The sequence below is a fragment of the Somniosus microcephalus genome, chromosome 2 (assembly GCF_052327205.1).
Source record: "Somniosus microcephalus isolate GS21.2 chromosome 2, FLI_Smic_1.0, whole genome shotgun sequence".
Classification (NCBI taxonomy): Eukaryota; Metazoa; Chordata; class Chondrichthyes; order Squaliformes; family Somniosidae; genus Somniosus; species Somniosus microcephalus.
This window is the reverse complement of record NC_140988.1, coordinates 210,580,166-210,596,158: the sequence shown is the minus strand read 5'-3', so window position 1 is coordinate 210,596,158 and position 15,993 is coordinate 210,580,166. Positions and strand designations below refer to the sequence as shown.

Here is a 15,993-nt window from a genome sequence, read left to right as displayed (position 1 = left end):
TCGCAGGTGCGAGGGGGCAAGTGGTGCAAGTGTTAAATTTTTTATTTTATTGACATGTAAAATGTTGGCCCAATAATTCCCTTCCAAATGCGCTAGTACGGTCGGGGTACTTACGCATCTGGCCGGATGAAATGCCGGTTTTCAGCATGCACAGTGCATGTGGGGAAAACCGGCATTTCCTGTCCTCTGAACGAAGGGGTTCAGAGGCAGAACGCGTGCGACTGCACAGGCAGCGCGTGCGCAGTATAATTCGCCGCTTTCATTAATGCTTTCGGTGAGGTCCAGTCATTACAACTTACACATGAAAAAAGCATGGGTACAGTTGCTACAGAGGCTGCGGAGGAAGATATTTCTTATCGTGGAGCTTCTGAAAGTATGTATGTCTGTATATATTCCTTTGCGTGTTATGTATATATTCCTTTACTTATGTGTATGAATGTATTATTTAATTATGACTTTCAGAGAAAGTAACTTATTGGAAAATCATAATTAAAAACATACATAGTAAAGGAATATAAAACATACATACATATACGTAAAGGAATATATGTGGACATACATACATAATGCATTCTCACATTCCATTCACACAGCCACAATTGCTCCTTCTACCTACCGTTCTGAAAACCCTTTAAAAAAAAAAAAAAAAAAAATTTTAACTTTAAAACTTACTTAAAATAACTTCCCTCCCTTTCCCAAACAAAAATATTGCATTTCAAAAGCTCCACGATAAAATATATCTTCCTCCGCAGCCAATGAACCACTTTACACTTGCTTTTTTTCAGTGTAAGTTCTGAGGACTTACCCTCACGGATTTCATGAATGAAATCCACGAAGTTCACTGCGCAAGCGCTGCCTGTGCAGTCGCACGCGCTCGAGGTCTGGAAATGCCGGCGTTCCCCGCATGCGCTGTTCCTGCTGAACGCCGGCATTTCCAACGGCCAGAAGTGTGAGTACCCTGAGCGCACTCACGCTTCTGGCCTGGAATTTCTGGCCCAATATATATATTAAGTCACCATTGACCAGAAACTTAACTGGGCCAGCCACATTAATACTGTGGCAACAAGAGGTCAGAGGCTAGGTATTCTGTGGCGAGTGTCTCACCTCCCGACTCCCCAAAGCCTTTCTACCATCTACAAGGCACAAGTCAGGTGTGATGGAATACTCTCCACTTGCCTGGATGAGTGCAGCTCCAACAACACTCAAGAAACATAGAAACATAGAAGATAGGAGCAGGAGTAGGCCATTCGGCCCTTCGAGCCTGCTCCGCCATTCAATGAGATCATGGCTGATCATCCAAATTCAGTACCCTATCCCTGCCTTCTCCCCATATCCCTTGATCCCTTTAGCCTTAAGAAATATATCCAACTCTTTCTTGAATATATTTAATGAACTGGCCTCCACCGCCCTCTGTGGCAGAGAATTCCACAGGTTCACCACTCTCTGGGTGAAGAAATTCCTCATTTCAGTCCTAAATGGCTTACCCCTTATCCTTAGAAGCTCGACACCATCCAGGACGAAGCAGCCTGCTTGATTGGCACCACATCCACCACCTTAAACATTCACTCCCTCCACCACTGGCATACCGTGGCTGCAGTGTGCACCATCTACAAGATGCACTGCAGCAACTCGCCAAGGCTTCTTCGGCAGTACCTCCCAAACCCACGACCTCTTCCACCTAGGACAAGGGCAGCAGGCACATGGGAACACCACCATCTTCAAGTTCCCCTCCAAGTCACGCACCATCCTGACTTAGAAGTATATCGCCGATCCTTCATCGTTGCTGGGTCAAAATCCTGAAACTCCCTCCCTAACAGCATGGTGGGAGTACCTTCACCACACAGACTGCAGCGGTTCAAGGCGGCGGCTCACCACCGCCTTCTCAAGGGCAATTAGGGATGGGCAATAAATGCCGACCTTGCCAGCGACGCCCACATCCCATAAATGAATAAAAAAAAGTTTTTACTATATTGTGTAAAGCGCGATGGCCAGATGGGAATCCTTTATTAGCTAAAGAGTTGTTTAGCCTAGCACTTAGAACATGATTAAATACATACATACACTGAATGCAGATTTAATCACACCAATGATAGTATATTAAAATATTCCATCAATAATTTAATTGCATAATTATAAAATAATTGACACAGCCCCAGTTTACATAATATTCAGTCACCAGTATTGGTAAATTACCATTCTAGCCATCTAATTGGAGACACCAACAGCAGTGGCGATACATAAAGCAGAGAGCGGAGGAACAGCGCGGACCTAATCGGAGACACCAGCGGCCGCCGGACATAAAGCAGAGAACGGAGGAACAGCGCGGACCTAACTGGAGGCACCAGCGGCTGCGGGACATATAGCAGAGAGCGGAGGAACAGCGCGGACCTAATCGGAGACACCAGTGGCCGTGGGACATATAGCAGAGAGCGGAGGAACAGTGCGGACCTATTCGGAGACACCAGCGGCCGCGGGACATATAGCAGAGAGCGGAGGAACAGCGCGGACCTAATCGGAGACACCAGCGGCTGCGGGACATATAGCAGAGAACGGAGGAACAGCGCGGACCTAATTGGAGACAACAGTGGCCGCGGGACATATAGCAGAGAGCGGAGGAACAGCGCGGACCTAACTGGAGGCACCAGCGGCTGCGGGACATATAGCAGAGAACGGAGGAACAGCGCGGACCTAATTGGAGACAACAGTGGCCGCGGGACATATAGCAGAGAGCGGAGGAACAGCGCGGACCTAATTGGAGACACCAGCGGCCACAGCGGGACCTTCCACGATTTTTAAAAAAACCAAGGTGTAACATCACAGGATAGCAGGTAGGTGATTGGTTGGTGAGTATTAGTTTTTTTTCTCTCTAACCTAGGACAGTGGTTTAAACTAGGATTGGGAAACTATAACATACTGTATTAAATTTATAGCTTAACTAGTTAAACAAATTAATATAACTATAAATAATCGTTGATTAAAGACTTTAACTAATTAAATAAATAAAATAAGTCTAGGCTAAGATATGGCAGGGCAGGTTGTGTGTCTGGACTGCTGTATGTGGGAGTTTGTGGGCAGCGAGACTGTCCTGAGCGAACACATCTGCAGGAGAGGTCTCCATCTTGAATCTCTCTGGCTCAGTCATTGAGCTGGACTGAGATTTGGAAACACTCCGATACATAAGGGAGGGGGAGGAATTTCTGGACAGTTTTATTCAGAATACAGTCACATCCCAGAGGAAAGCACAGGTTCAGGAAAGGGAGGGTGTGACTGTTAGGGAGACAGGTAGCGGGGATTTAGGGTGTGACTGTTAGGGAGACGGGTAGCGGGGATTTAGGGTGTGACTGTTAGGGAGACGGGTAGCGGGGATTTAGGAGAGGTTGAGAAGGAGGTCTCGCAGACACTGGTCCTGTCCAATAGGTAAGATGTACTCGCTACCTGTGAGGACAAGGAGAAAGACTGCAGGGAGGACAGCCACAATGCTGACCAAGGCACCATGGCTCAGAAGGCTGTCCAAAGGTTTGGGCGGGGGCAGAATAGAAATGTGGTAGTGATAGGGGTCTTTATAATTAGGGGGATAGAAAGCGTCCTCTGCAGCCAAGAACGAGAATCCCGAAGGGTGAGTTGCCTACCTAATGCCAGGGTAAGGGATATCACATGGCGACTGGAGAGGAACTTGGAAATCCAATTGTCGTGGTTCATGTTGGAACAAACGACATAGGTAAGAACAGAGAAGAGGTCCTGCTGAAAAAGTATCAGGAGTTAAGATCTAAATTAAAAAGCAAGACCTCGAGGGTAATAATCTCTGGATTACTGCCCGAGTCACGTGCAAATTGGCATAGAAGCAGACAGATCAGGAGAATTAACATGTGACTAAAGGGCTGGTGTGGAAAAGAGGGGTTCCTTTTCATGGGGCACTGGCACCAGTTCTGGGACAGGAAGGAGCTGTACCGATGGGACGGGCTCCACTTGAACCGGGATGGGACCCATGTCCTAATGGAAAGGGTAAATAGGGAAACGGCAAAGGCTTTAAACTAGTAAGATGAAGGGAGGGATCTACCAGAAACTTAACCAGCCTAAATATAAACAAAACAGGAAAAGAGAGCACAGGAAAGAATAAAGTAAGGGAGGACATTCATGGCAAGGGAATAACTAGAGTTATAGAACAGAAATCTAAAAAGATGGTTAAACATAAAGTGAGGAAATCCTATTAAAAATGAGTTCAACTGTCTGTACAGCAATGCACACAGTGTCCGTAATAAAACAGGGGAGCTGGAGGCAATCATATGTTGTGAGGAACCAGGCATAGTAGGGATTACTGAGACATGGCTGCAGAAAAATCAGGACTGGGAATTAAACATTGCAGGGTATAACATATTTAGAAAAGATAGGGAGGAAAAAAGGGGAGGTGGAGTAGCTGTACTTATTAGGGATAACATAATGGCAGTAGAAAAAAAGTGACGCAGATATCAGCAAGACAAAAATAGAATCCATATGGATAGAGATAAAAGTTAATAAGGATCAATCACACTAATAGATGTAGTCTACAGACCACCTAATAGTGGAAGGGAGTTGGAGGAAGAAATATGCAGACAAATTAGGGAAATTAGTAAAAAACATAGAATAATCATCATGGGGGATTTCAACTACCCCCATATTAATTGGACAGAAGAGGTAGGTAAAGGGGATAAGGGAATGGAGTTCCCACAATGTGTACAGGACTCCTTTCTAACCCAATATATAAAAACCCCAACAAGGGAGGATTCACTATTGGATCTAGTAATGGGGAATGAACCAGAGCAGTTAAGAGAAGTAAAGATAGGGGAACATACAGGCAATAGTGACCATAATATAATACTTTATGATAATTGAGAAGGACATAAGTATGACGAAAACCAGGTTAATAGATTGGAGAAAAGCTGATTTTGAGGGGCTGAGAATAGAACTTGGGAAACAAAAATGGGCAACAATATTGGCAAACAACGATGTAGAAAAGCAACGGGAAACATTTAAAACAGTGTTCAACAGAGTGCAGGAAAAATATATTCCGCTAAAAGGAAAGAACAAACTAAACAATAATGAGACTCCATGGATGAATAAAGCCATAAGGGAACAATTGAGGGTCAGGAAAGAGGCATACATTGGCCCAGTAATTCGGGTCCAAATGCGTGAGTACGGTCTGGGTGCTCACGCATCTGGCCGGATGAAATGCCGGCGTTCAGGAAACACCGTGCATGCGGGGAACGCCGGCATTTCCAGTCCTCTGAACGAAGGGGTTCAGAGGCACAGCACGTGCGACTGCACAGGCAGCGCGTGCGCAGTGAACTTCGTCGATTTCATTCATGGATTCAGTGAGGGTAAGTCCTTACAAGTTACACTTGAAAAAAGCATGTGTAAAGTTGCTCCAAGGCTGCGGAGGAAGATATATTTTATCGTGGAGCTTCTGAAAGGCAATATTTTTGCTTGGGAAAGGGAGGAAAGTTATTTTAAGAAATGCTGAGGTTAGTTTTAAAGTTTTAATTTTTTTTTTTTTTTTTTTTTTAAAAACGGGTTTTCAGTACGGTAGGTAGAAGGAGCAATTGTGGCTGTGTGAATTGAATGTGAGAATGAGTGTTCTAAAATGAGTAATGTAACATTCCCAACACTTAAGAAAGAAACTTTTCATCAGTAATAAGTAATTATGTATGTATGTCCGCATATATTCCTTTACGTATATGTATGTATGTTTTATATTCCTTTACTTGTGTATGAATGTATGTTTTTAATTATGGTTTTCCAATAAGTTACTTTCTCTGAAAGTCATAATTAAATACATACATTCATACACATAAGTAAAGGAATATATACATACACGCAAAGGAATATATACAGACATACATACATAATTACTTAAAAGAATATATTCCTGATGAAAAGTTTCTTTCTTAAAAATGTTGGAGTCATTTTCACATTTAATAAACACAGCAAATTCAATTCACATAGCCACAATTGATCCTTCTACCTACAGTACTGAAAACCCGTTTTAAAAAACAAAAATAAACTTTAAAACTTACCTCAGCATTTCTTAAAATAACTTTCCTCCCTTTTCCAAACAACCGCAGCCTCTGGAGCAACTGTACTCATGCTTTTTTCATGTGTAAGTTGTAAGGACTTGACCTCACTGAAAGCATGAATGAAAGCGGCGAATTTTACTGCGCACGCGCTGCCTGTACAGTCGCACGCGTTCTGCCTCTGAACCCCTTCGTTCAGAGGACAGGAAATGCCGGTTTTCCCCGCATGCGCTGTGTATGCTGAAAACCGGCATTTCCTCCGGACAGACGCGCAAGTACCCCGACCGTACTCGCGCGTTTGGATTTGAATTACTGGGCCAACATTTTACATGTCAATAAAATGAAAAATTTAACAACTGCGCGATTTGCCCCCTCGCATCTGCGACTGAGGGTCCAAGGAGGTGCATTGCGCAACAGGTCATCGTCGTACGTATCCTCACACTGTTCCCTTTCGGGAACTGTATGAAGTGGTGGAAGGATTTCTGGCCACGTTAACACTCCTTCCGTGACCATAACCATCTTCATACCAGCCATTAGGGTGGTTAGTCCTATGGCGTGAGGGTTTTACGGGCTCCCACAACCCATCTGAGGGGGGGGGGGGGCCACCCGCGGACGCAAGTATCCCGCTGGATGTCCACCCAGAATTTATAGTTGGAGCTCCGACTCCACTTGCCGGGACTGTCTGGAGCGGGGTTCGAAACCCTACTGCTTCTGGCCCAGCGGCAGGGATGCTTACCGCTACGCAAAAGGCCCACTCCGCGCAAAAGGTGACACCCATACGTTTCCTGCGCCTTTTCCCTCCCCGTGACTGGAGCCCTATGCTGCCACTTGAAAGACCAAGCTATCATCTGTCCTTTTTGCGGCGCCTTTGACTTCTCATTACCAATGATGAGCAGGCGCTGCGCCTCCACCTCGTTGAGGAGATTGCCGAGGTCATCATCAGTTCAATTGTGAGTTCTTAATGCCGTGAATTGTGCTCATTCCAGCCATTTCACGTTGCTAATCGGATTGGGCCTTTGGCGTAGCGGTAGGATCCCCGCCACTGGGCCAGACGGGGTAGGGTTTCGAACCCCGCTCCAGACAGTCCCGGCAAGTGGAGTCGGAGCTCCGGCTCTAAATTCTGGGTTGACATCCAGTGGGATATTTGCGTCCGTGGGTGTGGGTGGCCCCCCCTCCTTGTATAGCTTGTGGGAGCCCGTAAAACCCTCCCGCCATAGGACTAACCACCCTAATGGCTGGTTCAAAGATGGTTACGGTCACGGAATGAGTGTTAATCACGGCCATAAATCCTTCCACCACTTCATACAGTTCCCCAAAGGGAACAGTGTGAAGACACGTATGACAACGACATTGCTAAATAAATAAATGGAATTAAAAAAATTATTTTAGGGCTTTTAAAAGTCTTTAAATTGCTTTAATTCTGTTTAAAACTACTTCAGATTCTTCAAAATAATGTAAACGTTTTTAAAAGTTTATAAAAGTTACCAAAAGCTTCATAAAAATACCAAAAACCTATTTAAAATGCTGCTCTGCATGTAAAAATGCTTAGCAGCTTGTGAGAAACATTGGGGGCGTGTCCTATTAAACTGAGACCTCAAGGGACGTGTCTCACTTGCACAGCGCGCTCCAGGCTTCGCGCTGGCTGCACTCCTGGGCGGCGTGATGTCAAACGCTGCCCGGGATTCTTCTGTTTCAAAATGGAATTCCAGGCGTCCCTGGGAGGTGAAATGTCAGCGCGTCGGGTAAGTGCATATCAGGGGCTTGCACGCGCGGCAAGCCACCGACCCGAATTACTGCCCCAATAAGTACACAGACAGTAGGGGAGTGCATGATAAGAGAATACAAAAAGATTAGAAGAGAAGTAAAAAAAAAATGAGAGAGACAAAGAGGAACTATGAAATTAAATTATCAAGGAACATAAAACAAAATAGTAAAATATTTTATAGGCACATCAATAAAAAAGGAAGGTTGAGATGGAAATAGGGCCATTAAGGTCAATATCACAGGTAACGATAGAGAGATGGCAGAAATATTAAATAATAATTTTGCTTCAGTATTTACCAGGGAGATAAAACAGGTGGATATGACATTGGATGATGAGATTAGCAATGAGATAATGCATTTAAAATAAAAAAGGGATATATTAAATAAATTAATCAATCTCAGGATAAAACCCCTGGTCTGGATAGATTGCATCCACGCATTAAAAAAAAAATCTAGGGAAGAGATAGCAGAGGCATTACTACGCATATTTAATAATTTGTTAGAAAAAGGTATAGTGCCAAAGGACTGGCGGATAGCTAATGTAATACCGATATTGAAGAAGGGGGATAGAACATGTCCAGGGAATTACAGACCAGTCAGCTTAACATCGGTGGTAGGAAAAATAATGGAATCCCTACTAAAGGAGAAAGAAGAACATTTAGAAACTAAAAATATAGTCAACATGGATTTCAAAAGGGAAAGTCTTGCTTGGCCAACCTTATTGAATTTTTTGAAGAGGTAACAGAGAGAGTAGACAATGGTAATGCAGATGTAATTTATCTGGATTTTCAAAAGGCCTTCACAGTGGCAGAAGGTGGGTAGTGGTGTTCCACAAGGATCAGTGCTGGGACCACTGCTGTTCACAATTTACATCAACGATTTAGACAGGAATCAAAAACACAATTTCTAAATTTGCAGATGACACCAAATTTTGGCGGGGGGGGGGGGCGGTAGACAACACCAAGGAAGGCCGCAACAAGTTACAGGAGGACATTAATAAACTTGCAGAATGAAGTTCAACACAGATAAATGTGAGGTATTACATTTTGGTAGGAATAGGGAGGTCACATCACTTGGAGGGTGCGAGTCTAGGTGGGGTAGAGGGATCTAGGAGTACAAATACACAAATCAGAGAGAGTAGACAATGGTAAAGCAGATGTAATTTATCTGGATTTTCAAAAGGCTTTCGATAAGGTACCCCATAACAGACTGATGAACAAGGTCAGAGAAGGTGGAGTCAGGGGACAAGTAGCAGAATGGATTGCTGGCTGGCTTCAGGACAGAAAGCAGAGAGTGGGAGTAAAGGGTAGCTATTCACAGTGGACCACTTTCCATACCTCGGGAGCCTACTGTCAACAAGGGCAGATGGCGATGACGAAGTTAAACACCGCCTTCAGTGTGTCAGTGCCGCCTTCGGTCGCCTGAGGAAGAGAATGTTTGAACACCAGGACCCTAAATCTGGCACCAAGCTCATGGTCTACAGAGCAGTAGTGATACCCGCCCCCTCCTGTATGCCTTAGAGACATGGACCATGTACAGTAGGCACCTCAAAGCACTGGAGAGGTACCACTAATACTGCCTCCGCAAGATCCCGCAAATCCATTGGCAGGATAGGCGCACCAACATCAGTGTTCTCACTCAGGCCAACATCCCCAGCATCGAAGCTTCGATCACGCTCATCAGCTCCGATGGATGGGTCACATTGTCTGCATGCCCGATACGAGACTCCCAAAACAAGCACTCTACTCGGAGCTCTGCCACGGCAAGAGAGCCCCAGGTGGGCAGAGGAAACGCTTCAAGTACACCCTCAAAGCCTCCTTGAAAAAGTGCAACATCCCCGACACCTGGGAATCCCTGGCTCAAGACCGCACAAAGTGGAGGAGAAGCATTTGGGAAGGCACCGAACACCTCGAGTCTCTTCGCCGGGAGCAAGCGGAAGCCAAGCACAAGTCAGCCCAAGCACCCCTCCCACCCGCCCCTTCAACCACCGTCTGCCCCACCTGTGAAGAGACTGTAGGTCCCGCATTGGACTCATCAGTCACCTGAGAACTCATTTTTAGTGTGGAAGCAAGTCATCCTCGGTGCCAAGGGACTGCCTAAGAAGATGACGACACAAATCACAAAGTTGCGACACAGGTTAGCAAGGCCATAAAAAAAGCAAACCAAGCACTCGGGTTTATTTCTAGAGGGATAGAATTGAAAAGTAGGGAAGTTATGCTAAACCTGTATTGAACCTTGGTTAGACCACACTTGGGAGTACTGCATACAGTTCTGGTCGCCATACTATTATAAAAAGGATATAAAAAGGATATAGAGGCACTGTAGAGGGTGCAGAGAAGATTTACAAGGATGATACCAGAAACGCAAGGTTTTACATATCAGGAAAAGATGAACAGGCTGGGTCTCTTTTCTCTTGAAAAAAGGCTGAGGGGTGACCTAATAGAGGTCTTTAAAATTATGAAACATTTTGATAAGAGTGGATACAGAGAGAATGTTTCCACTTGTGGGGAAGAGCATAACTAGAGGCCATCAATATAAGATAGTCACCAAGAAATCCAATAGGGAATTCAGGAGAAATGTCTTTACCCAGAGTGGCGAGAATATGGAACTCACTACCACAGGGAATGGTTGAAGCGAATAGTATAGATGCATTTAAGGGGAGGCTAGATAAGCATATGAGGGAGAAGGGAATAGAGGATTAGGCTGATAGATTTAGATGAGGAAAGACAGGAGGAGGCTCGCGTGGAGCATAAACGCCGGCATGGACTGATTGTGCCATATATCCTATGTAATGAAACGTGGTGCTCACAAGCACAAGTAGCAAGATCAATTATACCATAATATATTGTATCTAGCGTGACCTAAATAGAATCTGGTGTTAGCAACCTGCATGATAAATGAGAACGAATTTTATTCAGATTATTTATGATTATCTTTCAAATGTACCACATACCTCAGTAACATTTTTCTCTGATGTATGTCCATCCAATGTGTGGTGTCTGCTGGATTCTGATTCAAGACTTACTGCCTCATTACACTCAGCAGATATACTCTTAAATGTCTCTTCTGTGAACAAAGGATCTTTTTCTGCAGCATCTTCTACTAGACCACTCTGTATAGGCTCATCCACAGCCCCAGCCTGGTGTACAGTGTCTTGGTGGATTGAGCTCCTATTGTCAATTGGCACTTGACTGGGACCAGACTCCAAAGAATCACTCACTTGAGAAGATGTTACATTGGTTGGAACTTTAGCACCATTTCCAGATGGCACACTGGACCTATCTTCCACAGATAGGCTTGCCACCGCAGCTGAAATATCACCCCTTGCGTCATCCTCTGCCCCAGACATTGCCAATCATGCCTATCAAATAAAATATTAATTATCACTCACATTTATTCCCTTAAACTCACAAACAAACAAACTGACAGTTGAACCATTTAAACACAAATAAGTATGCATTAAAAAATTATAAAAGTGCCCCAATATATCCACCCCAACTCCTGCACACGTGCACATAACATCCCTTAGCCAGTTGGTCTAGCCCATGGACATCTTCACAGATAGCAGGAGTGCCATTCCTTGGTAACTAACCAGAAGGTATTCACAAGTGGTACATGAAGAACTCATCAAGGTAACAAGTTTTGTTTATTGGATATTAACTCAAGATAAACCAATGAGGTACTTTTGGAAGTGTAGTCACTGTTGTAATGTAGAAAACACGGCAGCCAATTTGCACACAGCAAACTCCCACAGCAATGTGATAATGACCAGATAATCTGTTTTAGTGATGTTGATTGAGGGATAAATATTGGCCAGGACACCGGGGATAACTCTCCTGCTCCTCTTCAAAATAGTGCCGTGGGATCTTTTACGTCCACCCGAGAGTAGACGGGGCCTCAGTTTAACGTCTCATCCGAAAGACGGCACCTCCGACAGCGCGGAACTCCCTCAGTACTGCACTGGAATGTCAGCCTAGATTTTTGTGCCCAAGAATCTGGAGTGGGACTTGAACCCACAACCTGCTAACTCAGAGGCAAGGGTGCTACCAACTGAGCCACTGGCCGACAGTAAAGAAATAAAATCATAATACTTAGCTTTTGATGCTAAACATTTTGCCTTAACTTTGGATACATCCAGATATATAAAAAGGTAACAAGGGGGCAATTTTCCTCTTTCTCTCTCTTCTCTCCCCCCCACTCCACATCTGAGCACACCACCTGAATGGGTGTGAAGCTGCCTGTATTTTGGCTCCAGGACATTAGCAGGAGCCTGACATGCCCCTGGTACAGGAACACCTCTTGGGATTAGCATACTCAGGGGAGAAGCAGTAGCTTTGACAACTTATATTTGGTGCCTGTTTGAAGTAAGAACACTCCATCCCAGAACTGCAAGTGAGACAGAAATGGGTCAGAGACACAGCATAAGGGGTCTTCAAAACTTTTTCTTCTGCTTTGAGCCCACGTAATAGGCATGCTCCAGGAGCAAAGCGGAGGAAATTGGTACTAAAATGTTTCCACCTGAAATTTTTATAAATTCTGATAACCTTGACCCCTCTGTCCTTACAAACTTCCGCCCCATCTCCAACCTGCCTTTCCTTTCCAAAGTCCCTGAACATGTTGTCGCCTCCCAAATCCATGTCCATCTTTCCCGCAACTCCATGTTTGAACCCCTCCAATCAGATTTCCGCCCCTGCTACAGCAGTGAAACAGTCCTCAAAATCACAAAAAATACATCCGATGCGACTGTGACCCTGGTGAACTATCCCTCCTCATCCTTCTCAACTGGTTTGTAGTCTTTGACACGGTTGACCACATCATCCTCCTCCAATTCCTCTTCTCAGTTGTCCGGCAGTGTGGGACCACCCTCATCTGGTTCCATTCCGATTTATCCAGTCGTAGCCAGAAAACCTCCTGCAATTACTTCTCTTCCCACTCCCAGACTATTACTATCCTATTTCTCATCTACATGCTGCCCCTCAGCAACATCATCTGAAAACATGACGTCAGGACCCACATGTACTCTGACAACATCCAGCTCTACCTCACCACCTCTCTTAACCCCCTCCACTGCCTCTAATTTGTCATGCTGCTTGTCCTACATCAAGTATTGGATGAGCAGAAATTTCTTCCAATTAAATATTGGGAACACCAAAGCCCTTGTCTTCTGTCCCTACCACAAACTCTGTTCCACAGCCACAGAATCCATCCTTCTCCTTTGCCACAGTCTGAACCAGACTGTTAGCAACCTTGGCATCCTATTTGACCCTGAGCTGAGCTTCCGACCCCATATCCGGTACATCACCAAGACCACCCACGTTATATTGCCAAAGACCAAACACACCGTCCCCTCACTTCCCCTTTCAGCATTCCAAAGGGACCGCTCCCTCCACGACACCCTGGTCCACTCCTCAATCACCCCCAACAGCCCTTCTCATTCACCTGGCACCTTCCCGTGCAAGCGCAGGAGATGCAACACATGCCCTTTTACCTCCTCCCTTCCCACTGTCCAGGGCCGCAAACACCCCTTCCAGGTGAAACAGTGATTTACTTGTACTTCTTGCAATTTAATATACTGTATTCGCTGCTCACGATGCGGTCCCCTCTACATTGGGGAGACCAAACGCAGATTGGGCGACCTCTTTGCAGAACACCTCCGTTCAGTCCGTAAGGGTGTCCCTGAGCTTCAAGTCGCCTATCACTTTAATTCACCGCTTCACTCCCGCTCTGATCTCTCTGTCCTTGGCCTATTACATTGTTCCAATGAAGCTCAACGTAAGCTCGAGGAACAGCACCTCATCTTTCGATTAGGCACTTTACAGCCTTCTGGACTCAACATTGAGTTCAACAATTTCAGATAATTATCCCTGCCCCCACTTTTCATGCAGTATGATTTTTGCCACTCCCATTTGCAACATTTTATCTTTCCTGCCTCTTACAAAAGTGCAGGGTATTCTTTCAATTCCTTCCTCCCCTCCTAAACCCCCCCACCTCTGCACCTGCTTAATATGTTACATCTCCAGCTTTTTCCAGTTCTGATGAAGGGTCCCAGACCTGAAACGTTAACTCTGTTTCTCTCTCCACAGATGCTGCCTGGCCTGCTGAGTATTTCCAGCATTTTCTGTTATTTTATATTGCCAATCTCTGCCCCTGCCTCAGTTCATCTGCTGCCGAAACCCTCATCCATGCCTTTGTTACCTCCAGACTCAACTACTCCAATGCTCTCCTGGCCGGGCTCTCACCCTCCGTAAACGAGCTCGTCCAAAACTCCGCTGCCCGTATCCTAACTTGCACCAAGTCCCGTTCACCCATCACCCCTATGCTCGCTGACCTACATTGGCTCCCTTTCCAGTGGTCCAGCAATGCTTGATTTTAAAATTCTCATCTTTATGTTTAAATCCCTCCATGGCCTTGCCCCTCCCTATCTCTGTAATCTCCTTCAGCTCCACAACCATCCCCCCTTTAATTCTGCCCTCTTGAGTATCCCTGATTTTAAATTGGTGGCTGTGCCTTCCACTGCCAAGGACCTAAGCTCAATTCCCTCCCTAAACCCCTTCGCCTCTCTCTCCTCCTTTAAGACGCTCTTTAAAACATATCTCTTTAACCAACATGTCCTAATATCTCCTTATGTGGCTCGGTGTCAAATTGTGTTTGATAAAGCTCCTGTGAAGCTCCTTGGGACGTTTTACTATGTTAAAAGCGCTATATAAATACAAGTTGTTGTTGACTTTTAAATACTGTAGTTACACCCATCATAATAAGACCCAGAATGTGTCCTGTTCATTTCTAGTGAGGCTGTTTCATATATAATTTGTAGTAAAACCACTGGAGCCCGGTCATAGCGAGTCTAAAACTTACGCAGACTACCATCAGCACAGGAGCAGCGCTTGCCCCACAGGTGAGCGATGTAAACAGCGGTGCACGGTGAGCGGGGCGGGTGAGTGAGAAGGGGAGAGTCTGCTTCTGCCCATCCAGCCAGAGTCGGGTCTGTTCAGTTCCCCTGTAAACCGCTCGGGTTTAACACTCCTCCAATCCGGACTTTAAACCCCTGGCCAGGAACCGTGCAGGACCAAAGGGGCCGGCCGGGCGCCGTTTTGCGGGCTTCACCGTGTATCTGTCACCGTGCGGTGTCAGCGGGGAGCGCCGTGCCCCGCGCCTAACGCTGCCGGTTAGATTTGAAACCCCGGGGGCTCGAGACTCACCTGTCCGCGCGCGCCGCGTCTCCTCGCTCAGCGCTCGCTCTCCACCCTTCTCGGCGCCGCCACGTCGACAGCGAAGACCCATCCTGGAGCCGGAACCCTCTGCTCAGCGCAGCGCGGCCCACCGGAAAGAGGTGTCCCAGCCAATTGGGCGCGGCGGCGGCGTTTTCAGCCGCACCGAGCGCGAGATTTGGAAGGGAGGCTGCAGGCGGTTCCAGCGCTCTATTGTGACGCAGAGCCCGAACGGGATCCAGGGATCAACCCCCGAGACCGAGAATAGCTTTATTTGGCATTAATACTGTAGACTGCAACTTTACTGCCATGTTTGCATCACTGCAACTAAGAGTCTAATCCTAGTGTTCAACTCTCTCCATCATCTTGCCCCTCCCTGTCTGTAACCTTCTCCAACCCTCCCAGAATACTGCATTCCTCCAATTTTGGCCTCTTGTGCATCCCGATTTCCTTCACCCCACCATTGGCAGTGATGTTCACCTGTCTCGGCCCCAACCTTTTTTAATTTCCTCCCTAAATCTCTCATCCTTTAAGATGCTCCTTAAAACGTTGACCAAACTTTTAGTCACCTTTCCTGAGAGGCATTCTAATTCAGAAGTCAGTTTTTTTTGATGATCTGAGTGCACAAAAGCCAAGCAGTGTGAGACACCTTTTCAATTTGTCATCTTACACAGCAACATGCATTTATATAGCACCTTTAACATAGTAATTTCCCAAGGCGCTTCACATGATCCTAATTGACAAAAAACAACTGATATGGAGCCACGTAAGGAGATATTGGGACCGGTGACGAAAAGCTTGGTCAATGAGGTAGATTTTAAGGGAGGAAAGAGAGGCGGGGAGATTTAGGGAGGGGTCGAGCTTGAGGCCTAGGCAGCTGAACACATCGCTGCCAATGGTGGGGTGAAGGAAATCGGGATGCACAAGAAGCCAAAATTGGAGGTACACAGCATTCTTGGGAGGGTTGGAGGAGG

The 15,993-nt window shown here is 45.8% G+C and overlaps 1 protein-coding gene across 3 annotated transcripts in view; it reads right to left on the bottom strand.

Moving 5' to 3' along the window:
• Nucleotides 1-15,194, bottom strand: part of fam114a1 (family with sequence similarity 114 member A1) — a 60,606-nt gene extending 45,412 nt beyond the window's left edge. Inside the window, exons 1-2 of one of the 3 annotated variants that reach the window (XM_085968663.1) lie at nucleotides 15,011-15,194; nucleotides 10,765-11,172 (exon numbers count right to left, since the gene is read on the bottom strand). In XM_085968663.1, coding sequence (XP_085824789.1) covers nucleotides 10,765-11,160 — 396 coding nt within the window. In that variant the 5' untranslated portion in view covers nucleotides 11,161-11,172; nucleotides 15,011-15,194. Of the gene's footprint in view, nucleotides 1-10,764; nucleotides 11,173-14,666; nucleotides 14,905-15,010 lie in introns of those variants that run through there. The other 2 variants (XM_085968647.1, XM_085968653.1) reach the window with 2 other exon arrangements.
• Between the last annotated feature and the right edge of the window lie 799 nt (nucleotides 15,195-15,993).